This window comes from Diabrotica undecimpunctata, chromosome 2 (genome assembly GCF_040954645.1).
Source record: "Diabrotica undecimpunctata isolate CICGRU chromosome 2, icDiaUnde3, whole genome shotgun sequence".
Taxonomy (NCBI): Eukaryota; Metazoa; Arthropoda; class Insecta; order Coleoptera; family Chrysomelidae; genus Diabrotica; species Diabrotica undecimpunctata.
In genome coordinates, this window is record NC_092804.1 from 63,399,549 (window position 1) to 63,427,468 (window position 27,920).

At 31.7% G+C, this 27,920-nt stretch overlaps 1 protein-coding gene across 1 annotated transcript in view; it reads left to right on the forward strand.

The window, feature by feature from the left end:
* The first annotated feature begins 610 nt into the window (after positions 1 to 610).
* The window catches only part of LOC140433324 (uncharacterized), a 55,973-nt gene continuing 28,663 nt past the window's right edge, over positions 611 to 27,920 (forward strand). The window contains exons 1-2 of the mRNA XM_072521355.1: positions 611 to 921; positions 20,680 to 20,925. Coding sequence (XP_072377456.1) covers positions 631 to 921; positions 20,680 to 20,925 — 537 coding nt within the window. The 5' untranslated portion in view covers positions 611 to 630. The remainder of the gene's footprint in view (positions 922 to 20,679; positions 20,926 to 27,920) is intronic.

Sequence of the window (27,920 nt, forward strand, 5' to 3'; positions counted from 1 at the left end):
CTAGCTCAGCTTATTGGATCATCAAATTACGTAAGAATACTACAGAGGATTATGCATTTTGAAAAATAACCATTTTTTTAGTAAAATATAAAATTATATAATTACAAACTTCTCATTGTACCAAATAACTGTATATTATATTATATTATGTGCTTTATGTTTTTGGCACAACTTTAGAAATGACTGTATAATTAAATATAATATTTATATCCTATTATCTAAAACCAATTATTTATACATATTATATTTGTTAAGATATTGTATTTGTATATGAACAACATTTTAATACTCTCATAAAATAGTTTTATGAAAGTGACAAAAACATATTGTTAACGTAAAATCTCATCTATTAAAAAAAAACTTTCTTCGTATATTAATTTCTTTTTTAAATACAACTCATCCTTGACCAATAATTGCAATGATCATCAAATTAATAGCTGTAAAATAGCCAAGTTCATGCAACTATTTACCAATACCTCGTAGGTAGAAAATTTCACGACATCGCCAATACACTGACCCTATAATTGGTGTATATTCATCGGTAAATCGAAAGTAAAATAGGAGGAGAACTATATATAGACAATACCTCGCTTTCCGTACTTTTACTATACACAACAGCGCAACAAAAAAATGAAAAACTGCTTCAAATACTTTCTATTTATCTGGGTGCCGAGTGTGTATTGTTTACCCGAACCGGTATCACAGCCAGCGTACCAGACTAATCAGTATCTTAGTGCTCAAGTGTTACCCCAAGTGCAGTACAAGCAACCGGAGGCACCGGGGTACGTGCAGGTTCAGCCCCAATATGTGCGCCAGCAGACCACCCGCCCAGTGCATGAACCCAAGAGGGAAGGGTTGCAGAATTATGCGACGCAAGATCAAACTACTCAAGTAATTTTTGGTACCAGTGTCGATAGACAAGTAAGTTACTAGTTTTATTTTTGTGTAAAAAGATTCGAAACTGTGTGTGCGTATCTATGGGAATTTAAATAAAACCACATATTATGTCAGAACCAGTGTTTTCATATGTCCATATTTTTAAAGATTATAACAATTAATAAGAAAATTGTTGCGGCATTTCTGTAACTGTTTCCGAAAATGTTTTAGTTGTTTTAAATGAATGTTAGTAAATGGTTTAATTTAAATGTTTTAACTTCGGGAAAAAATAATATATTTTTTAATTATTATATTGTTGGGAAATCAAACAATCATATCTAGAAATAAATTATATCGTTTCAAATTACAACTCGAAAATTATTTCCAGAAGACCAAGGTTTAAAAAATTAAAACAAATTATTGCTTTTTTTATATAGAACTGAAATTATTTGTTAATTTAATTGTATATTTTTTCAAATCATGAAAATTGAGATATATGATCTACATTTTAAAGTAAAAACATTTCAAATAGTATTGTCCGCAATGTTGACGTGCGTTTTTGGAGGACTTCATTGGAAAAGAGTGTATTTTATATTACATATTAGCAAATCAGTTTTAACTTACATCTAATAATGGCAGTCAAATTCACTTATGAATAATTCTATTCCTGAAGAATAAAATTAATAATTATAATCCTAAAAAAACCAGGCAAAAAACTTGCTCCAGTCTTTAGTATTAAGGAACTATAGGAATTACTCGGTCTAAAATTTATTTAGTCTTATTATTGGTAGTACACACTATTTTGAATACTGTTTAATACAGACGATTTAATACGTTGTTTGTATGTGTATGTGTGGAGAAGTTTGGCTTCGAACTATGCTCATTAGCCACAACTCTTATTACTGAAATATTACTTAAAATTAAATGTATTGTAATATACCTATTTTTTAAATAATATGTACTTTTGCCTATCAATTGTATTTTAGTGACTATCTCAAAAATCTTTAAGCTATTTATGGTAAATATTTATTTTTCCTTTCCCAAGATAATCAATTAAGGGATCATACACTGATTTGTTAAACGAGGCAGTTAAACATCTTCTTCTTCTTCCCACTTTATAAATAGGCTTATTGCCTATTTTACTTCGGTTTTTACCCTCAATTGATGTTGTCTGACCATCTTTTCCTCGGTCGTCCCAATGATCTTCTTCCATTTGGCCATTTGTCTCTTGCTTTTCCTACTATTCTATTTTCTGTCATTCTTTCGATGTGTTGATTCCATTCCACTTTTCTTCTTTTGGTGCACGCGTTTATTTCCTCTATACCACATCTTGCTCGTATTTCCTCACTTCTTACTCTGTCTCTTAGAGTTTGATTTGTTATTTTTCGTAAGATTTTCATTTCTGTTGTTTCCAGTAGTCTTTGTGTTTTCGCCGTATCTGCTTCTGCTTCCGCTGTGTACGTCATTGTCGGTCTTATTGTTGATTTATATATCCTGGTTTTCGTTTCCGTTATGAGGTATTTGTTTCTCCAGATTGTGTTGTTGAGACATCCTGCTGCTCTGTTTGCCATGTTCATTTGTTTTTGTACTTCTTCTTCCACTTTTTCGTAGCTTGACAGTTTTATTCCCAAGTATTCAGTTTTCATCACTTGTTCTATTATTTTGTTATTTACGACTAGTTTACATCGTCTCGGTTCCGCTGATATCACTATCGTTTTAGTTTTCTCTGTTGAGATCTCCATGTTGTATACGAGTGCCGTATTTTCGAATTCTTTAATTAATCTTTGTAGGTCATCTTCATTTTCGGCTGTTATTATGGCATCGTTGGGGTAGCATATTATCCTTATTTCCTTTTCTCCCATTCTATGTCCTCTTCTTTTTTTTAACTTTCTTTATGATTTCATCCATTATCAAATTAAATATTAATGGGCTCAGCGAATCTCTTTGTCTAATGCCAGTTTCATATTTGATAGGTTGCGATAGTTTTCCTGTACATCTTACCATAGCTATGTTATCTTTATATATATTCTCAATGGTTTTTACTAAATCCCTTGTCATATAATAAATGTATCGCGTTCCGAATTCTGTATTTCAGCGACTTTTCTATTATTTGTCTTATTACAAAAACTGCATCCGTGCATGATCTTCCTGTCCGAAATCCTTGCTGTTCCTCTTGGAGAGATATTCGTTCGTTCGTTTATTTTTGTCGCAGTTAAACATGATATATATTAACTGGGCCCGCAATGTGTAGTTTGCAACAATTTGGACAATAACTCTTTGGATGATCTCATGTGTTTGGTATGATTCTAATGCTATTGGACAGCGTTAGATGAATTGAATAATAGTGACTGGTATGAATATTAGTAATACTTTTATATAAAGTTTCCCATTTTCGTCCCTACCATTTCCAACTATCGAATGTGAAAAGCGGTACTTTTCAGGAGAGGAAGATAACTTTTTTAGAGAATCCTAAATCAGCGCCTTGACAAATGAAAAAAGTTTTATGTCTTTTATATTTAATGTTTAATCCTTGTTAGTTTGATAACAACATTGAACTGCTTACCGTTTTTGTCTTTCCAGAAAATCACATTCGTTACTTTTCTTTTTGTGTTATTCAACGATTTGTTTTGGTCCAATGTTTCAAAATTGCGATTGTGGCATTTTCGACAGTTCGTATTGATCTAATTTTAACAAATTCATATTCTTAATTGAAAAGGAGGAAAATTAAAATAATTTTAATGTTCTTACAAAGTTTATTACAAATAATTTAATTCAAAATTTTTTAGGTTTTTAGGTCAAAGTTTTAGGATAAAATGGGATAATTAGGTTTAAAAAAATTATTAAAAGTATTGTTATGAAAGTATGTATTACTAGAAAATTAATGTAATTAGAAACGTAAAACCCATAAAAGTTAAAAAATAATCTTCTTTTTTTTCTTCTTCTTGTGCCACTCCTATCAGAGATTGGAAATCATCAAGGCTATCCTGACCTTGTTTACAGCTGACCTAAAGAGTTTATTAGTGGTACAGCCAAACCACTCTCTCAAATTATGCAACCATGACATTCTTCTACGACCTGGATTCCGTTTTCCTTCTAGTTTTCCTTGCATTATATTTTGAAGTAATGCGTATTTATGTCCTCTCATCAGGTGACCCAAATAGTCGAGTTTTCTTCATTTGATCATTGACAAAATTTCTGGGTCTTTTCCTATCCTTCGCATTAGTGCAAAGTTTGTGACTCTTTCAACCCAACTTATCTTCAGCATTCGACGGTAGCACTACCTCTCGAAACATTCAATATTTTTTATGTTGTTCTGTTGTTCTTCAGTTACTTCAGGTTCTGGAAGACAATCTCTGGCAGTACTAGATGTTGGTAAAGATTGGTAATATGGTATGGCCTAGGTATTAAGTTTTGTTCACATAGTGACAAGAGGTTTTTTTTGTTCGCATCCGTGATTGGAAGCCATTCTTCGTATGCTTTAACGGGGTTTATACTATTTTGTTTGTGTGTTTTTTGTTTGGTTTCAAGAGACAAAAATTTTCCGTCAATTCTAGTCTTCATGAAAAGTTTGGTATTTTAATTTTTCCGATACTGGAACCATATACAATCACTATATTTAAAATTAATATTTCCATTACTTGTTTGGGCTTCTACTTTTACTTCCTTTCCTTTTTCATATTGTTTTTGCTTGTTCTTTGATTTTATTTTATTTTCTAGTGTAAATGTCACTCTTCTTTGGTGTTAAAATCTAAGAAGTCGTCATGAAGTGGGTATGTCACTTCAAACGGGCATGACTTAGTGCGTGCAAGTCTTATGATTTGTGCCCATCCTTCAAAGAGAATTTTTTGACTTAGATTCCAGTTTTGAATGGACAGAATCGAATTTCATTTCTGAGTGACCCGGTATAAAAAACACATGGTCATTTGTTTTTAAATTTTGGTGACAATTAACAACATATTGAAACATGGCTGAAAAATCAAAGTTTTTCTGTTGTCCACCGCAGTTGTCGGACATCATTATGACATGTTCAATATCAGGGTAAGACATAATGCATTTAAATATACATGTAGTAATTTCAGTACTACCGCGTTTTCCCTCGGTTTCATCCCATACGGGACGCTCCCGTCTCCTAAATTATAAATAGCAAGTTTTCTTGCATAAAAAAAGATTCCCAGCTCCCTTAGGCATTGACAAAACAGATTGCAGATCGAAATTAAATGCTAATATTTTCCTATTCTCCAAATCCGAGTGTTTATCTTTATCCCTTTTTTTTCTCGCTGCGTCTTTTCTTTCGAGGTGTTTGTAATGGGCTTCGAGGTATAAAACCTTTTCTCCATCTGGAGTACCATTATAAGTGAACCAAACTTTGCAAAGGCCTTTTTTCCGCTTGTGAAATTTCATAAAGGTGACACATTCGTAATTTTGCGTTGCACAAATGCCTTTAGTTATATTTATACAAAACAAAAGTATCGAAAGACTTCTAGTCGAAAGTCATAAAGAGACAGTTTTGTTTCAGAATATTTTTTAAATAAAAAATAAGAGTTTACTAAAATCACTTTTTGTACCAGTGAAGGATTTTTAAGGATAGTATAATAACATTTGATCTTTGCGACCAACACCACTCATATTTTTATTATATTCGGCGATTGGAAGAGGTTTTAGTTTTTTTTGTTTTCGTTTGTTCTCACATTCTACCATAACATTGCTGAACTCAGTGGATATATACATTACTTCCCGTTTATTGACCCATTTGTCAACAAAAACGTCGTTTTTATATTTTGCTACCGACTTGCCTTTTTTTAACTTGGCTTTAGTCACTTCCACTGGATTTCCTTATCATTTTCCCAGAAGAGCTACTGTACAATATGTTTTGTTCTTCATAAGTGTTTCGGCAAGGTCCATACTCATGTAAAAATTGTCCATAAACAACGAGTGACCTGCATTTAGATGTTTGTGCATCAATTCCATGACAACTTTTTTTTAATGGTCTGTTCTGGCGGTAGTATCAAATTTACTAGCAGAAACTTTCATATTTTGAACTAATCCGTTAGGTTCAGTAAGTACAACATACATTTTTATACCAAATTTATGGCTCTTATTTTTAATTTACATTCTAAAACAGAGACGACCACGCCATAAACTACTGATTCATCAAGGGAGAGATTTTTGTCAGGCTGATATATGTCATTCATTTTTTGATTAAAATAATTTAACAATGGACGAATTTTGTACAGCTTGTCCCTTAAACTTCTCCTACCTCTGGATTTTTGGCAGTGCAGACACGGAAGAATTAACAAAAAACGGTCTCTAGTCATATTTTTGGGTAACACTTTATATTAAAAAGACTATCAATTTTCCAATAATCTTGCGTTCTGTTGGTTTTACATGTCCCCATGTGTAAGAGTACCCCCAAAAAATTTATGTAAATCTTCGGTAATGAGTGGTTACCAATTTGTTACTTTAGATTTTTCTGCAACACCCGATAGAAACAACTGTTCAGCATACAGATTTGTTTCTGTCACTATTAGATCAAGAGTTTCCGCCAGAAGACGAGAGTAATCAAAAGGTGTCTTACTTTGTGGTGGCTTTACCAACAAGTTGTAACCTAATAAACTCAAATTGTTTCATTCCATCATGGTCATTTTGCCATTCATGTGTATTTGGATTTTCTGCATTTTGATTTAAATTTTCATTGGGTTCTTCCCCATAACCTGCATTTGGATTTAAATTTTCATTCGGTTTCTCCTCGTTTTGCATGGCTTGCACAATACCCGAAATATCGTCGTCACCTACAAAAATACAAACACTTTTCTAAACTCACTTGTTTCCAACTTACCCTACTCATCCCCATCTTCATCGTCTGTAGATGAAATATATTCGTCTTCCGATGAAATATATTCATCTTCACTATCTAATTGTGTTAAAAAGTATTCTCAAGTTCTTCTTCTGTTAACTTTTTAGGGTTTTTTACGGATATTTTTTTTACGTTTTGGCTGAGAACAACCTGGCTCTGCGTTCTCCATCATTGCAATAGTCAAACACGTGTCAGAATAAAAAGAAACAACAAAAGTGACAACTGTGACGTGACTTTCGTTGCCTGATGCTACTCTTAGATGCTGATGTAGCAAGTAAACGCACAACTCTCGTGCTAATAAAATATCATACTATAAATATAAGTCATGTTTAAAGCGCGGATCCGCGCCGTTAGCACCGAGGAATGTACAGCCTGGACGCGGATCCGCGCCTTACGCAATGAACCTGTTAATAATTGTGAAAACTGCCTCAATAGTGCTCTATTTAATTTATGGATAGGCCTGCATGCCATACCTTATCGAAAGCTTGGGTCACATCCAGGAAGACAGCTGAATTGATTTGTTTTCCCTCTAGCGCTTTTTCAATATTTTTGTTGATTCTATGTACCTGATCTACCGTTGAATAACTCTCTCTAAAGCCAAACTGATGCGGTGGGATAAATCTCCTTTCATAATGATCTTTAGTCTTTTCATTAGAATCTTTTCTTATAATTTTGAAAGTACTGGGTAATAATGAAATCGGCCTGTAGGATGAAACCTCATTTGGCGGCTTTCCTGGTTTTCAATCATTATGACTTTTTTTTGGTTTTTCGCGAATAACTCCAATAATTTAAATTTAATCGGGAGAACTCTGTACATATATTATGAAGCTAATAAAACAATGATATTTGTTTTTTATTATTATCGTAAAATTAATATTATGTAAACAAAGTTGCAGCTGTTTGAAAGTTAACTATTATTCATCGAATACAAAAATCCAAACGTACGATTTTGAATAACCGGAAAACGGTAAGTGTTTTATAGAAAATTTATGGAATATTTTTGAAAGATCCAAAAAAATACGTTTAAAATAACCACTGGTAAAAGTTATTTGCATTAACCTTAAGCTAAGTTGTAACTTAAATAAAGTCCGCTTATATTTTTTGTGACGCAGAAAGTAACACACTCATCCCCGCCAAAACCAATCTGGTTGAAACCATTCATTGTCCATTTACAACTTACCAAGTTATATATACAGGTTATATAAAATTATTACATTCTGAAAGTTTATTTGGTTGAGAGGGTTTACTTTTAAAAAAATCCGAATTTAAAGTGAAGACACTTTTTTCGGATTTTCTCAAATAATCTCAGTTTTTCCAAAATTGCTCAACAAATAAACAAGATACAGAAAAATGCTAATAAGCAAAAAACCGGCTTTTTCAGGTTGAAGATTTTTTTTTCTTTCTATAGACAAAATTAAACGAAGTATGATTTAGTAGTTTAACCCTGTATCTGGTTCTGTAGCTTTTTGGCTACATCAACTTTGAACAATAATTTCAATAGCATAGTGCTTTACATACCCTATCTAGAAATGTAGCCTTTAAACTACAACGTCTTTTATTAGTGTTAAGGCTGGCAGCACCATCTATTACAAGGTTTTAGAAATTTTATTTCAATATGGTAGAAAGTGAACAGCTGCTGTGCGCGTACATGCTGCTTGGACGTGAATAAATATTGCATCATAAATGTAAGTAAAAACCTTTGTACAATATTTTGGCTTTACGTTGAATATAAAGGATCATTACTTTAGGTTTTTAAATATTTACAGTAATAAAAGACCTATAACAGTAAAATCTGCATTCAAAAAACTATGTAGGTAAACAGCAACAGCAAGCAAAGCAGATTATAGCAAGTTTTTTTTGTTGCAGATTTTTACACAGAAAATTATTTTTTGTTATGGATTTTAAGCCAATTAGGGCTACCTGTTTTTATGGGAAAAAGAAAACGCTTGCAATAACTCCGATAGATCCAAATATTTCAGATATTTCCGATTTATCTGATTCGGAAGAAAATTATTTGCAAGAAGAAAATATTTTCGCAAGCTCTGATGAAACAGGTCCAAACAATATGGTTATACAAGAAATAGATGAAGATGGAAAAGCTGATGAGGAAGGAACAAACGAAGAAGAGGAAGTTGTACCAAGAAAAAAAGCAAAAAGAGATACTAGTCATTTCAATTGGACAGAAGATGATATTACAACTACTTTCACTTTGGATCCAGATCGATTTTTCAGTGGAGAGGTAGCTACGCCTTTGAAGTACTTTACCAAGTTGTTTTCTCTTGATGTTATTGAAGATATCGTGTACCAGTCTAATTTGTACAGTACACAGGTAAGAGGAAAATCCATCAACTCTTCGCCCCGTGAAATACCAGATTTCTTATCCATTTTATTATTAATGGGAGTAATAAATTTACCTGCAGTAGAAGACTATTGGGCGACATTCTCTAGAATATCCCAAATTGCGGATATTATGCCACTAAAACAGTTTCAACTTCTCAGAAGATTTTCCTTTTAAAAAGGGTTGCGCTGAAAGGTGCTAAACGCTTGCGAATACAACCCTTAAACAACCATATCTCGTTTAATTTGTAGTCTATAGAAATAAAGAAAATAAGAAAATTTTCTGTATTTCTTTTAGTTGTTCAGTTATTTTGAAAAAAGGATTTCATTTGTTTCCCTTCTAATTTAAAAATCTGCCAATAAATCCAACTCCAAGTAGTTTTCTATTCTACTAATGTCATGTAAAATAGATGATCCAGTATTGATATTAAAATTATGTTTACTGGACAATAAACGGTGACCAAAACTTAAAGAGTTTGATCTTTTCAAATGTTCTGTGATTCTAGTAGATAACTTTCGAATGGTTCTACCTACATAAGAGGCATCACAATCATCACATTTTAATTTATAAATACCACTTTTGTCAAGAGTGTTCATCCTATCTTTGGTGTTGATTAAAAAGGATCCTAAAGTGTTGTGTGACTTGAAGGAAATTATGGTGTCTTCAATTGGAGAAGTAAAAAGTTTTGATATTTTTTGGAAATGTTGCTGATATAAGTAAAGGAGAAATATCTGATGTTATTTGTGGCATTGAGTTGAAGCAAGCATTGTGATTGAAAAGCACGCTTTTCTGAAATTTTAAGTTTTGCTCTATTTAAAAGTTTAGGGATGATGTTGGGATCATAATCATTGTTGAAAGCAATTTGCTTGAGGGAATTAGGTTCTAAATTGAAGTTTTCATTAGAAAGTGGAAATTGGAGAAGCCTATAAATGTAACTGTATAAAGCAGTCATTTTATTTTAAGTTAAATGATTAGATGTCTCCTTTATAACAAGATCTATTTGAGTGGGTTTTCTGTAAATATTGTAAACTAGAGAATATTTTACGAGATACAGTCATATTCCCGAAGTTCAACGTACTGTCAGATTCTGGTTCCAGTGTAAAAGAGACGTTAGGATGGAGGTTGATAACATCCAGAATCTGTAAGGCATCATCTTGAGTTCTCTATATGAGAGCTGTACAATAATCAACATATCTTGACCAAAAAACTATTTTGTTGTTGTTAACAAAGTTTTTTTCTAAGCTGTCTAAAAAAATATCAGCTAAAAAAGGTTATAATGTAGAACCTATCGCTAAACCTGTTGGTTGTTTATATATTTCTTGATTAAATTGGGAGAAGTCCTAATCAAGACAAAATTTAATCATAGTTAACATGGCATCTTTGTCTTTTTCTGATATGTTGCAATTGTTTAAAAGGTTGTGTACAAAAGGTAACGTTTCATTTCTTCGTACAGAAGTAAACAAATTGGAAACATCAAAACAAACTAAATAAAAAATCTATTCTATTATTATGTGTTTAAACGTTCTATTAGATCTAAAGAACTTAAAATGGAGAACTTAGGTTTAAAATTAGTGATAGACTGAATTGTGTTGTAAATAAACCCTGATAATATAGAAACTAAAGTGTTACCTAAAATTACAACAGGCCTTATGGGACAATTATGTTTATGGAACAAAATGGACAATAGTTTAGGATGATGCCTTTAGATTTGCACAATGCACAGTGTAAATGCACGATAGTATTTATTTATTTAATTAATTAATAATTTGGTTTAGTTTTAGTTTGATTGTTATATGAAGAGAATATTTTATCAACGATCGTGTGCAAATAATGTGGTAGCAAAAAGCAAAACAATATTTTCCTATATTTATGTTTACAATAACTCTATTATACTCTATATATTATACAATAACTCTATTATATCAACTCTATAATAATAACTACCTTTATTTATTTAGAATTTATATTAAATAAATTTCAATAATGCTTGCAGCCAAGATGTAAAAAAAAAACAATTTAGTTTGTTCGGTTTCAATAAACTTTATTTAACACGGTAATCAGCAACAATGTATTATATATGTATATGTATATGTATATATATATATATATATATATATATATATATATATATATATATATTAATATTGTGGTTTATAGTATTTCTTTGTTGTTTGCTTTCTTAAAGATAGACAAGGAGAATAAGTATAACGAACACAAATTGTATAAAATTTCAAATACCATTTATTTATTATACCATAAAAAACATATAAAGGACCATGCACAATTTCTTATCTAATCTTCAAACAAAAGACACCTTAATTTAGTAATCTCCTTTTTAACCAAATCATCTATTTAGTTTAATATGAAAATTGTTCTAAATACTATTTCTTAAAAGAAAACAAATTTTAATTCTGTGTCAATTATGTGATTTTAATTTTACTTTCAACTTATTTAATTTTTACCTCTAAAACCCTATTTTTAAATCAATTAATTTATATCTCTACGAATTTATGGATAAAGACTTTGTGTTCCAATGACTGCTACTTAATATGGTTTTCAAAACATATGATGCAAACATAACTCTTATGTCACAAATAATTTGACTGACCTTTAATGTAATCTCCGCGACGTTTTCCGAAGGACACCTATTGATTCCCCTTATTGTGTTCCCACAAAGTTCTCCAAATTCTCCAACACCTGTTTCTTTGATTCCTCCTTTCAAAACTGTTACAAAAAACAGCACTCGTTCAGATTATCTCACAAATCAAATCTTTGACTCGTTTCAAAACAACAATGGCACTCTTTCCCTAAAAGATTTTTCGCCTCGACAAAAACTTTTTCTTTTCTTTACTTACAGAATTTGGAATCTCTTCGGACACGAGGAGTTTGTAATTCTCGATTTGGTCTCTGTTCGCCTTCCACTATTCTGCAATCACCAACCTACTCACAAAACAACACAACTTGTACTTATCTTTTAACACACTGTTTTCAAACTGGATTGCTCGTTCTGGCTGGTAAAAACATAATGCTCGAAATATTCTTGTTCAATTTTAACATTGACTATCTATTCTTCTTCCCTCGTTTCCCATAGCCAATCATACACATTCATTTCTCGTATCTATTTTCCGAAAATCCCTACTTTATTTTTAAGAAATCAAGCCTATTGTATACACTTGGTTTTCCTTAAAATTTTTAGAAGATAATCTGAATAACATTTCTTTTGTGTTTACAGGCAAATACGTATTTGTAAAAACATCGTCTGGTTCGTACCATTATCTTTGAGAAAAATATTACAAATGGCATTGTCTATAAAAAATTAATTTGAAATTCTTATCTGATACAAAACAAAAACGTTTTGTTTATTAATCCAACATTTTTAAAATGTGTGTAAAACCTGTGTATAATTAATTTTAAGATTTTTAACAGTATTTAGTAACTTTCTAAATAACCCGAAATCTTTTCTACATAAATTGTTCTTAGAAGCTAAATCACTATAAAAGTCCACTCTTCTGCGAAACCACTTCTTTATTCTAAATCATTATATTTACACCTGAAATTTCCGCGGAAGCTATATGTGCTTTCTGTGGTTTTCCGGGTTTGACTTCTCGTTGAATAATTTTGGTTTTGACAAAAAACATTATTGTGACGACGTTTCGGTAAGGTCGCACTTGCCATTGTCAAGTCAGGTAGTAACGCTTTCTGCTGGTGCTTGAAGAATAATTTCTTTTTAACCGTTTGTGTTTGTCTAAAGCCATATTCTCTCTCTTACACACCCACACGCACACACATACATAAAACTTTTTTACTTAATATTTGGTGTATCTAATACAACGTCAACTGATTTTATAAATCACATTAGGCACTCAACTTGATTTTAACGATTAATAGCAATTTTATTTTTGACGATTTATTGCTGTTGTGTTTTTGTGTATTTCTTTAGCTTTGTCTTTTTTATACTCAAAGACAAATTTTATTAAACTTCCGTAGGGCGCGGTCTTCAACCCAAAAGAAATGGGCCTCTTATTGAAAATAACAACATTTTACCCTTATCTCATTTATGTCATCTTGTGGTATTTCTATAAATATCTGACTGCAAATATTGCAAAAGCTGTCTATGTGAATCAGACAAATGTGTTTCTTATATTTTTTGCAGTTACACGTAGTCAAACGTCATTTTCCAATGCATGTATAACATCTCTTACATTTTCCGAGATATTCATCTTCTGTTTTTTGTTTTTTTTGTTTTAATGGGACAAATTCTTTTAGACGTTATTTCTGGCCGATATAAGGTGCTGATGTTTCTGAACTTCGCTGAACCATATGAGGTAAAACTAATGCATGTAACAAATCTTTCCTAAATTTTTTTCTTCGAATAACATTTTGGTCAATGCTAAAATATGTTATCTAAGCATTGATTCCATTAATATTAAGCATAGCGAAAAATACCACCATCATCCAACGACGAATATTTCTAGCTACGTTGTATGATAGACACAAATTATCTGTTGTGCAAACTCCGCCTTTGGTGCAATTGTAAAAGGTAATAATAAATGGGTTCTCTTTATCTCCTGTTTTAGGATAAATAGAGGAATCTTCTTATAGACTTTTAGCCATAATTACATATTTTCCTTTTCTAGGAAAATAAAAAACCAAAGTGCACCCATTCTTGAATTCAAAAAAGCTACTTTTATTAGCTCTCGTCTTATTTGAAAGAAATTTAGATAGAATTAAATAGAATCACCAAGTGCGTAGATATTCACACCATATTTATCAGGTATATTCGATATGTATCGCACAAAACCGCATCGTCCACGAAACCCTTTCAATTGCTCAGCACTCGTAACTTTGTGTCCTAAAGTATAGGATGTCTGTAAATTATTCACTAAAACTGTCAAAATGTCACGAATTGCTTTAATTTTGTCGGTTTTTTTTCTTTCATTTCTGATAGTGCGATTATCAAATCGCATACAACGCATATTGAACTTAAATATTTTGATGTTCGTGACCAGTCGGCATTTTTTAATACCATTCCTGTCGGATCCCTATTGGTCTTCCACACTTTGTTATTTCTGTAAACACCAGCAAAGTATAAGACTTATAAATGCTTTTATATCAAAAATGTCTATAGGCTTGGCATCTCTATCGCGTTTGAAGAGCGATTTAACACTTTTAATATATTGATTGGTCTGTTGTACAAATATACGCAATATTTCGTTATCCATAATGCAACTCCAGCATTCCAAAGGAGTTTGTGCCATCATTGCAGCACCTATTACGCCTGGTAACTTGTTAATAAGATTATGTTGTTTTAAACGAACTTTTGTGATGGGATATTTTTATTCTATTTTGTTTTTTCTAACAGCTTCTTTTCTTTATTTTTTCTCATCAAAAAAAATTTTTTTTTTGGAAAAAGTGATTGGTAAGATTACCTACCAAATTGGCAACCTACCAATCGTAAAAAACAAATACTGCTCAAAGAAACATTGTATAGCCTCGGAACCGGATTGATACTATGTATACTACGGCAAGAAATAAGGACAAGCGAATAACATCCAAAACCCAGATGAGAATCACTACTTGGAATATCAGATTGCTCAACTCAAGGGACCAAGAAATAACCCAAGTGCTGATAGGGAAAGAAATAGACATTTGTGCTCTACAGGAAACTAAAAAGAAAGAAAAAGGTCAATCAAAATTAGGTGAATACATACTTATCTACAGTGGAGTAGCAAAAGAAAATAGGGCCACAGAAGGTGTAGCCTTACTAATACACCAACGGTACGAAAATCACATCAAAGAGTGTCAACACATATCAGAAAGAATAGTAACAGCAAAGATAAGAATGCATATAACAAGCAAAATAACAAGAATCAAACAACAATGGAAGCGTTTTATGACCAATTACGACAAGTAGTAGATCAAGTAAGAGAGAAGATAATAATGTTGGGGAATTTTAACGCTCAAATAGGCAATCAAGTAATACCCGGCATTAAACAAAAACATAACAAGAATTATAAAAACAAAAATGAAAAACGGATAATCAACTTCTGCACGAATAACGAACTAAGAATAAACAACACATTTTTTTTATCACAAAGACCAACAAAAATATATATTTAATAACACCCGTGGACAAAAATCTATGATAGATTATGTTATAACCAACAGAGACATACATCCATCGAAAATAATCGACGTAAGATGCCTCAACTCAGCAGATGTAGGTAGCGACCATAGCCTAGTATTATATAAAATAAGAATCATCCTGAAATACTTCCCACCCAAGAGAGCGATGCCAACACAAACAAAAATCAAAGTCGAAGGACTAAATATGGAATCCACGGAATACTTATACAGGAAAAGAATATCAGACGAAATCGCCGAGAAAAATACAAAAAAATAGAAAATCATGAGGAGAGGACAGAATACCGAACGAACTCCTAAAGTACGGATTACCAGATCTGACCAAGCAACTATTAAGACTTATCCAAAAAATAATAGAACAAAACAGAATTACTCAAGAATGGAGATCAAGCATCCTAATATCTTTCTTCACAAAGGGAGACAAGTCGAACCCGGAAAATTACAGAGGAATTATTTTATTAAACTTCTTCTTCTTTTTCTTCTTCTTCTTCGTCTAGCCATTCACGTCCACATCTGAACATAAGCCTCTTCAAGTCTTCCTTTCCATTGTTTTTTATTGTACGCTACTTGTAGCCAATTTTTCCCGGCAGTCCTTTTCAGATCATCTGTCCATCTCATAGGAGGTCTGCCTCTGGGTCTTTTGTGTTGGTATGGTTTCCAGGTTAAAATTGATCTGTGCCATTTGTTTAGATCGCTCCTAGCTACATGTCCAGCGTATTTCCATTTCAACTTTAATGATTTTTGCACCAAATCGGTGACTTTGGTTTTCTGTCTTATCCATGTGTTTATTTTCTTGTCCTTAAGTGATATACCTAGCATTGCTCTTTCCATTGCGTGTTGAGTGACTCTAAGTATATTCATATTCTTTTTTGTGATTGTCCATGTTTGTGCCGCATAAGTTAATATCGGAATAATGCATGCATCAAAAACTTTAGATCTAAGATGTAATTGAATTTGTTGATTTCTGAGTATATAGTTCAGTTTACCGAATGCTGATCAAGCTAACTTTTTTCTTCTTTTTATTTCTTCAGTTTGAATTTCTTTATTTAGTATTATTTATTGTCCTAAGTGTATATATTCTTCAACTTTTTCTATAACTTTATCGTTTATTATTGTCACGGTGTCTTCGGAGTGCATGACTTTTGTTTTGTTTAAATTCATTTTCAGTCTTAGTTTAGAAGATTCGGTATGTAGTTCTAAAAGCATGGTTTGCATTTCTTGTAGGTCAGTAGCTATCAGGATTAGGTCATCTGCAAATCGTAGATTACTGAGGTAGCGGCCATTGATGTTTATTCCCATATATTTCCAATTTAGGTTTTTAAAAACGTCCTCCAAAACTAAGGTGAACAGTTTGGGTGATAAAGTATCTCCCTGTTTGACTCCCCTGTTTAATGACAGTAGGCTGATGGGTCTGTAGTTTTCCAATTTTCGGCTATTACCTTTCTTGTGTAATAAGATTACTTTAGAGTTGTTCCAGCTCTTAGGGACTTTGCCCTGATGTAAACAACTGTCCACAAGCTTAGTTACAATTGCAATTAGTTCCTTACCTCCTTCTAATATCATATCTGTGGTAATAATATCTTCTCCTGCAGCTTTATTTCTCTTCATGTTTTCCAATGCTGTAGTTACCTCTGAAATTGTTACTTTTGGCATTATTTCTGATCCAACATTTTTTATTAATTTCCGTGCTGGTCTTATCTCATCATCTTGTCTAATTTATTAAACACAATACTAAAATTAACAACCAAAGTGATAACAATTAAACTGAATGAAATTATAACACTAGCAGAAGAACAACAAAGTTGTAGGTCGCAAAAACCATGCACCGACGCTATATTTCTAATGAGGCAAGTGCAAGAGAAATCATTAGAATACAACAAACCGGCATATATATGTTTCGTGGAACTTAAGCAGACATTTGATCTGGTCAAATTAAAAGACGTTATCCACTTATTGTACGCAAGAGAAATACCTAACTAATAACTAACCGTCCCTATTGAAGCTGGCAATGGGATAAGATAGGGAGATTCTCTGAGCTCTCTATTTTTCAACCCATTTATGGATGAAATAATAAAAAAAGTAAGAAATAAAAAAGGATACCAAATGGGAAAAAACAACTTAAAATAATCTGCTATGCAGACGACGCAATACTACTCTTTTAAAGTGAAGATGATTTACAACGTATGCTATGCCAATTTAATATAACCGCCAGAAAATTTAACATTAATAATTTTAATTAATTATCCAAGAAAGAAAAAATGCATGGTTTCAACAGCAAATCTACTAAGACGCAAATTGGAGTAGAAAGGTCAGATAATAGAACAAGTGATGGAGTTTAAAAATATCTAGATCACATTATATATCTACGGAAAGCTCGAAACTGAAATAGAAGATCCAGTGAATAGAGCAAATAGAGCCGCAGGCTGCCTAAATAAAACAATATGGAGAAATAAAAATATCGGGAAAAAAACGAAAGGCAGAATTTACAAAACAGTCATCACACCAATAATGACATACGCGGCAGAAACAAGACCTGACACAGAGAGGACAAAAAGGATTTTAGAAACAGCAAAGATGAAAACTCTTAGAAAAATTGATGGTAAGACACTATGGAACAGAGCTAGAAGTACAGATATACGACCTACTACAACTTATTGTTAATAATTTTTAACAGTAGTAACAAATTTTCAAATTGAAAAATAAAATAAATTTTTTACTCCGTAGAAGTCTAATAATAATTGAGGTATTACAAGACTCACATTTTCATTTTTAAAAATTAAGAATAACGTCCCTATGTCGAAACCACTGACGTCATCATGTTCGCATATTATTTAAAAAATCGGCATTTGAAATTAAAAATCGACCTATTTCAGGATTTTTGTAAAAAGTAAATTATTTTTGTATATAGATCACGACATTGTTTTATTGACCATACAACATAATGGCAATAGCTGTGACATGTTACATGTTTCCACCTCTATATTCATTTCACAATGTGTACGAATTGTCGTAATTGTCACATTGACATTAAAAACTTCAAACGAAGTTCTGAAAGAATAAACAAATTAATTAATAAAATGTCTATTACGTTGTACACAGTCACAAAACAGGGATATTGATATTTGTGCTTTTGTGGAAATTTAGAAAGTTTACGTGAATGCTCGAACTGTTCAGCGAGTTCTAAAAAGGCATGGGTATCACTGTTTTAAGATACAACCAACACAAGAAGTGTTTCCGGAAGATAACGTTAGGTTTATGTTAGATAAACAGAATGAAAATGTACACTTTATAAAAAATATTTTATTTTTTGACGATTCTTCATTACATAAAAAACACATTCCATCCGTTGTAAGGTATTATTTTCGGAAAAATAAGCACCTCAGTGTAGCAGTGCGAACGCAGCACCCGCAAAAGTTAAATGTTTGGACTGGGATGTTAGGCGACCAAACTGTCGGTCCATTTTTTATCGATGGAAACCTAAACGGGCCCAAATATTTACAACTTTTACATAATGAGATGATTCCGGCAGTTTGACGCCTTCCCGTTAATTTTCTGGAGGTTTATTTCCAACAGGATGGGTATTCGGCTCACAACTCTAGAGCAACTATTGACTTTCTCAATCAAACGTTTATTTAAAAGTACAAACGATTCTTATTCTGATTTTTTTTCTTTCTTGTCTTATTGTTATGTCATAAGCTTTGTCCATAAAATTTGTACAATTTTCAGTGACAATAAAACATATTACTTATTTACTTACTTATTTATTTTTATTGCCATTAAGGCTAAAAAATAACCAAAAAATTAGTTTTAGAGCATTATAATAAATATGCTCTAGAGATGGGATTGCAATAAATCTTAAATCCTATGGTCAACAAAACAATGTCGTTATCTGTATATCATAAGAAAGAAAATTTTGCCGGCAATATGATCGAGTGGTATGATAGTTTGTTGCCTGGCAATTTCTGCGAATTAAATTTTGACCGTTAAATCACGAGACGTCAGTCGAGTAATTTTATCAAAATTTCGTAAGAAAAAAATTTTGCCGGTAAATAATTTTCTCTCGAATGATATTAGACAAGACTATTTCACGAGACAATTAATGTACCATATCAACAAAACATAATCTTTAATTATTTGTTAACAATATTAAATGTACAATTATTACAAGCTATAGTAGTTTACCTATTCTTTTTTACCAAAGCATGATTTTGTGTATTATTGACCTGTAGTATTTGGGGACTCGAAGTCCAGCTTCATTTGTTGTTCTGAGGTTTTCGATCAACTAGAGAGTAGTGACCCATTAATTTAATTCCTGTTCAAAAACACCTTCCTTGAACAAGGCTGACGCAGCTGAAGATCAATGAGAATGGTTTGTTATTTTATGTTTTTGTGTGTCTATTCCAATTTTTTCAGCTGATATTTTTGTCCACTTAGATACGGTGTTCATTCCAAGTGGACAGTTTTTAAACCAAGATCAATCCTTCCAGTTGGGGTAAACGGTAAGAAAGAGTCTGATAAAATCTTTGATCCCCTTTTTGCCATTATTTTCAAAAATAATCTAACTGGGCATAAATTTTCGTTTGATGAATTTCTTACCAGTCATTTGCTGCTTGCCAAACTTTTCAAACTGCCTTGATGTATTTTGGAAAAATGGTGTATTTAATTCGGCACGTAAATTATCCGATAACATCAAATTCCTTCTAAAAAAGTGAATCTTGCAGTTTACGGCCTCATGCCTCTCCAAGCAAGTTCAAATGAGCAAAGATGAAAAAACTTTTTTTGTGTTTATAATGCTTTTGAACTTAGTTTTCTTTTTTCTTGGACACTTTTAAGCTACCTCCGCTTGATATCTCTAGCCAATCTGGTACATTTGAAAGATATATCTGTGAAAGGGTCGATTTTTATGCCGTACGCTTTAAAGTATTGTTCTTGTATAATTTTTGCTGTGGTATTCCACATTGATTTTACAGACGACTCCATATAGTCTTCGCCATTGACATTTTTTATGTTAAAGGCATAAACCTTGAGAATTTTTGCTAGTTCCGTTATGGTAGTACATCTTTCAGGCGTAAAATTTCTCACCCGTAGTAACTCAGAAAATTGGGTCCAAATCACAGTTTTGCACCTCTGCGTGTTCAATGGGTCATTTTCCGAAACCTATTTTTTGATTTCTTTACCTGACTGGCATACAAATTTTGATTTTTCGTCTGGATTCATTATATTTGTCCAAAATTAATTACCTCTCAATGACGTTTGTCAAACTGACAACAATCGAATTACCAGACACCTCCGTGACGGTCATAATTTTGTCGCTGAGAAATCACGGATAGGAAGGAGTTTTGTTAGTAGGAAACGTGGCGTTGCTATGACGTTTTATCGGTTAAAAATATTCTAGTGAATTAGTTAAGATAATGTCACTATCTTAATATATAGTTACTAACTCCCATTATCGTACTCTTCTTTAAAGGTTCAGAGTCCTGACCAGTTGCAGTACGACTACCAACCTATTCTAGCTGCACAAGCTAGGCAGGCTTTTCAAGTAGCCCAACAAAAAAAGTATGTTAGTGAACCACAACAGTATCAAACCGAACAATATCAGACACAGCCTCAGCAATACGTAGTGGAGAAACCGCAAGTCCGATACGTAACAAAACAAGTTCCTGTAAAACAGAGACCACAACAACTAAAACAGAGAGAAGAAGAGGATTATGATGTAAGTGTAATATAGTATACTTATTATGTTTCAACATTAAAAGGGACAAACTTAAATTGTATTGTATTAATTGTATTTCCTGTTACAGGTAGATTATACAGTGTGTCCGTAAAGTATGGATTAAATTCGATATTTCCTTAATGAAAAGTCTTTTCAAAAAAATCTAAAACACGTCGATTTTTAAATTTAATGTTCTACATTTTGCAATAAAATTTCATTATACGAGGTGATACACATTATAGTGATGATGTGATCGGCTCTTTTTTTAAATGTAACTCCCTGTATTTCAGGACATTTTTAGATCGATTAAAATGAGCTGATCCCAAGTATAATACTAGGGGTCTAGCGGCTATAATTTGAAAAATATGCGCTTAGAAAATTAATTTTTATTGATTTATAATATTATTGAATTATAAATAAATTATAATAAATAACTTGAAAGTAATCCAGTAATTAATACATGACTTATTCTTAAATGTTCGAATTGTAGCCCTTGTTGTATTTGACAGTAACCCAAACGTTGTACAAATTCTTGTAGAACCTTGTTTATGCTTTCTCGAGAAATATTGTTTATTTCTTTACGAATTCTTGTTTTTAAGTCTCCAATATTTGCAAGTTTCGTTTTATAATCAACATTCTTTAAATGACCCCACATAAAATAATCCAAAGGATTGAGTTCTGGTGACCTCGCTGGCCATTCAATATGTCCACGTCTTCCAATCCACCTGTTTGGAAAAATTTCGTTTAGGTACCTTCGAACATCTAAAGCATAATGCGGGGGCGCACCATCTTGTTGAAACCATAAACTTTTATCAAAACCTCCAAGATTAATTGTACTGGGGAATAAATTAACTAAAGTAGGTAAGAGATACCTACTTAAAAACTGAAGGTATGCTGGCCTGTTTAAATTACCTTCGAAATAGTAGGGTCTTACGTTTACCTTTTGCGGGTATTGTGTATGATGTTTTCCCGCATCCAGTTGGAGTTTTCTTTTGCCCAGTATCTACAATTCTGACGGTAGACCTCGCTATTTAATTTGAATGTAGCCTCATAAGAAAAAATATTATTTTGAACCAAGAGAGGGTTTCGGTGGCTGTTATACTTCATTATTTCGCAAAATTGTATTATTTTATCTGGATCATCCTCGTTTAATTCCTGTACAACTGTGCATTTTACTGACTTTACTTACTTTTATGTACTTTGTGTACCGTTGTTTTGCAAACATCGAGATCACTACTAACTTTACGAACAGAAGTGTGCGCATCTTCTTCAAAAGCAAGTAGAACATGTAATGTTGTAACATAATTTACAGAGGAACGACCTGATTTGCGTGCATTTTCAACCGTACCAATTTCTTTTCAGTTTTACTTACTGTTGACTGCGTGATAGGTATTTCTGGATATTTATCATTAAATAAATTACACACTTCTATCTGAGTTCGCGATTTGTCTCCATACCCAATTATCATGAGTATTTCCATTCTTTGCTTTACACTCAAATTCATTTAAGCAATAATACTGAACATTCACGAAATAATACAATTATTGTATTACTTAATTGGTATTGAACGTTAATAAAAATAATTACAGTTTACCAAAAACTAGTAGTAGGCTACTTTTTTGCAATTGATAATAAATAATTTATTTTCTAAGCGCAAATCTTTTAAATTGTATCTATTAGACCCGAGTATTATACTTTTTTGAAATCAGCTCATTGTTATCAATCTAAAAATGTCCTAAACTACAGGGTGTTATATTTAAAAAAAGAGCCGATGACGTCATCACTGTAATGTGTATCAGCTTGTATAATGAAATTTTATTGTAAAATGTAGAACAATAAATTTAAAAATCGATGTGTTTTAGATTTTTTTAAAAAGGCTTTTCATTTCGGAAATATCGAATTTATTTCATACTTTACGGAAACACTGTATTTATTTTAAGACACAATTTTTAAGATGTATTTCTCTACGAGATATTAAATGTGATAAAAATGTTTATACTGATGCTGGTTAGTTAAATTTGTTAACGTAATTTTAATTGCAATTGTAATAAAATTTAGTTTCCACATTAACAAAAATAAACGAATAATTCAATTTTGACGTTACGGATTATAACGAATTAACAAAGATAAACAAAATAATTTAATTTTGACATAACCGATTATATCCTTACAAATTAGTTACGAACTGTCTCTCTACAAGATGTCTTGTCACAGTAAAATAAACAAAAACATTAAAATTTAATAGGGACAAAAAGCATCTGATTTTTTTAAATGACTTCAAAAATATTATAATTTACAAGGAGGTACAATATTTATTTCTTGTTTGACGTCACTCGAACAAAACATTTTTAACTTATCTTTTAGTTTTTTTTTCGATAAAAAGTAATACTCTTTTGTAGTCCCAAAATTAACATTAAATTGTAGATATTTGCTGCTACAGAAAAGTCTGAAAAGTATTTGAAAGTATTTTTATTTTTGATGTTTCGATTTTCACTTCGGGAATTATTTTGTTAATTGTGTTTTGAACCACGGCTAGTTTGCCGTGAAATATAATTGCAAATACTATTACTTTATTAATTTAAACTAATATACAACGATAGCTTGATAGAATGTATATTGTTTGCTATAGCGATGTTTACATGCCCACGTTTGAATGGGTAATGATACAAAGAGGTTCTACGTTACAAAATTTGATAACAAAATATCTATAGAAGGGGTAGTAAAAATCAGTCCTTGCATCTAAAATAATACCTTTTCAATTTGGATAATTTCCAAGGGCGCACAACTATTTCATGAATGCGCTTCTCCAAAATCAAGTAAGAAAAGTGTTTATAACGAAAACTATTCAGAAACAATAGCCGAGTTATTACTTTCTCTTAAAGTAATATTTATAGTAATTTGAAGATAAATATTTAATAATAACAATTACAATTCTCGAAATTCTACAGAAATGTATTAAAACTAATATTATATTCCTTTAAAGATATTTTAGGGAAAATAAATTTACCAAAGTAATGTCAAAAAGTACAGATATAAAAACTAACTAATAAAATTAATTAAAATAAACGGAGACAAACCAACTTGGTTATACAAAAAATTCTTCTAATTTAATAATTTTACATCCTTGCCTTATTCATATTAAAAATTTCAGACATCATCAATATAATTATATAGTTCGCTTATTCTGTCGTGTCTGTTTATTTGTCCGTACCGAAAACTCCATCACCGGCATTACATCATAGCTCCGTTGTTATTGGTCTGATTGAAGCGTATGATACGTTATGGAAGGGGACGGTATAACGACTAAAATAAAATAGAAAAAAAAACAAAGACTACCAAAAAGGTATTTTCATTATTAATGAACGTACAGTAACACACGAGTGCTATTTAAGTACTATGGATGAAAGATAAGATAAATTTTGATTTATTGACTTAAAGAAGACCCCCGACTAAGTAAAAAATAAACATTTGATCAAATCCTTAAATATAATATACCAAACGAAAGGGATGATGTAACCAATATATTAAGCTAGAAAAAACCAACAAGGCCACTAAACTTTATCATCAATATTTATAAACGTATAGCGACATACGAGATATTGCATGATAATATGGATGTTAATAGACAAATTGAGGCCATCTCCGGAAAAAGGGCCCATAAGCCTATGAGCCGTTTTTCCGCAGATCGTTTAAATCGATCCGCCATGATGTAAAGTTCATTTCTGCCAAGTTTAGCAACAATGTCTCAAACCTGTGTCATTCGATAAACAAAACATTTAACTACCACTTTAACAAAGTTGTGTTCACGTCCGTTTTTCGTTTGCTTGTCGTTAACGTAAGTGTGTTTATTGTGCTTTAAAAATGGATTCTGACGAAGAGGTAGTTAGACAAAACTGACAAGATATAAGAAAATTAATGTAAAGCGAAAAAAAAAAGAAAAGATAAAAGGCGATCAGGTGAAATATACGTCACCTATACGTGAATATTCGACATATATTTCCGGTTCGTGGCCATTCCTTTAACCAGTGCGATCGCAGTTTTGTGCTGGTAAAGTCATATTTAAAAAAGAAGAAATACATAGGGACGGAAAAGCCATATTTGAAAGCAATAGTGCATTGTCGGAAAAATCCATCTCCTTTTAATGTCGTCATGGACAGAACGCTAATCAAAAATTGAACTGAAAGTTTGAAAGGACTCTTTCTAAATAAGCCAAAAACAAAAGGACTTATTTTCAGCATTCAACAGTATGTACAAATGAAATATAAAAAAGACGGAACATTGGCTTGTTCTTACACATACATGGAAAATTACATACCATTCACAATTTGGAAAGGAAGAAACATAAACACAAACATTGCTCTTCAAACTGTCCCAGTGGTTGGAATAAAGCCGGCGAAGAAAAAAGACGTGAGAGATCTATTTTCGTTTTTGTCCCAATAAGATGAACAATGGATATGCTGGATACTAGAAGAAGTTTCTGTATAACTTTTTTTTGTATAATTATAAGGTTAATTTACTTTATTGACCTAAAGATGGCCTCTGACTAAGTACAAAATAAACAACTGATCGAATCTTAACACGCGACACAGCAAATGAAAGGAAAGGATATAACAAATATATTAAGAAAAAAAAAACAAGGCGACTACCAAAAGTGCACTACACAGCGTCTTTGTTATTAATGAACGAATAGTGATATACAAGATATCATAGGGCCCTATAGATACTTTGTCTTATAGTAAATAGATTTACTATAAGACAAATTTTGATTTATTGATTTAAAAAGGCCTCTGGGTTTATACAAAATAAACAACTGATCGAATCCTAACATATCAAATGAAAAGGGAGGAGATAACGAATATATTTAGATAGAAAAAACAAACAAGGCGACTACCAAAGGGTACTGCACTGTATCTTTGTTATTATTGAACGTATAGCGGCATACGAGATATGCTAGAGAACTATGGATAAAAATAGATTTGGTTTAAGACAAATTTTGATTTATTTTCTTAAATAATGCCTCTGGCTGAGTACAAAAAAAAACACCTGATGGAATCAATATAAATATATATATATATATATATATATATATATATATATATATATATATATATATATATATATATATATATATATATATATATATAATTTGCTTATTCTGTATATTTGTCTGTCTATCTGTCCATAACGAAAACCCCAGCGTCACCTACTACGCCACAAAAACTACTACTATTTCTTTAGCAGGTGACTTGTTTTTAGTTTTTACTATTCGTGGAGTAACAATGAGGTCTACTTAATGTACTACAATGTTACTAAGTGGCAAACACGATACTATAGCTTATTTGTAGTGTACCGTCTTGTGCGTCTTAAAACGTTTTATTTTGCATTTTTCATATGAATTCAGAATATCAGAATAAATCTGTATACAATATGTTTGGTGTGACAAAACAAAAGAATTTTAGCAGAACATCATACATTATAGAATTCCGATGAGTTAGAATGGGGCCACATTCGAATAATTTATACACCTTAAAGTAGATGACTTCAACATAATATTGTCACTGTTTTTGTGGATCGTTTCTGGGACGACTGGAGAATACTCGTCAAAAAAGTCATAGTGTGTGATTTGTCTTTAAAAAAAACCACACCCACTCATGAGAGCCGTTAGTTATTCCTATGTAGTTCTAGGTTTATTTTATGTTATATTGATTTTCGTTCAATTAATAGCATGAATTACTTCTTTTGTTATTAAAATTTAGTTGTCTTCTTCGCAGAAATCTTCCTGATGATGAATCTGTTTGAAAGTTTTAAAACTCCGCCTGCAGTTTTGTTGGGTGGATAGAGTAGCTCGAAAAAACTACGAAAATACGAACTACAGAAATTATGACATATGAAAAACTTAATATAAATGTACACGAAGTTCATAAAATACTTAAAAAGCTGAAGAACAGAAAAGCAAAAGTTAAAGACGAAATACCAAACGAATTAAAAAACAGCCAGAAAACTACAAAGTTTTAAACATGTTAAATACTAGCCTAAAACTTACAACTAAAATTTTACAAATACTATTAAGTCAGAGGATAAGTTTAGCAGATGTTTTTCGTAACAGAGTTTTCGTAGCAGAAGATTGTGTACATATGCAATATTCGTTATAAAGAAAATTACTGAGAAATCACCAGAGTATAGTAAACCAGCATTTCTGTGTCTGATTTACTTAAAGTAAGCGTTTGACAGAGTGAGACTCAAAAAGATGTAATCCATCTTTTGTACACTAGAGGAAAGTTCCCCTAAATATTATAAAAACTATCGAAAATATCTAACAAAAACAACAAAATGGAAGTCAGAATAGATTGACAACTTACAGAACCTATAGAAATAGGCAGCGGCATAACACAAGGGGATCCATTGAGCACTACCTTTTTAAATTTAATCACAAAAAAAATCATCCAAAAGCATTAACAAAGAAAGAAGACGTAGAATGGGAAGCAAATAAATCAAAATACTCTGTTAGGCAGACGGGGCAATATTGATAGGCCAAGGTGAAGGTAGTCTGTAAAGACTGGTCCACAGATTGAACATAACAGCAAAAAAATTTAATATGACAATCTCATTTCAGAAAACTAAAACAATAATAATCAGAAAAGAACAAACCAGCTATAAAATATAAATTGATGGCATTAGTATTAAACAAGTAATGGAAATAAATTATTTTGAAATCACACTGTCCAGCTATGGATACCTAGACAAAGAAGTGAGAGATCAATTGCAAAACGCAAATAGACTGGCATGATGCCTTAATAACACTACATGGTAAAATAGACACATTAATACTAAGATGAAGTCAGGAATTTATAAAGTCAGTGTAACACCAATAATGACATATGCCTCAGAAACAAGACCTGACACAGCCACAACATAAAGGCTAATGAAAACGACAGAGATGAGAGTACTGAGAAGAATTACAGGAAATACGCTGAGAGATCGAAAGAGAAGTATAG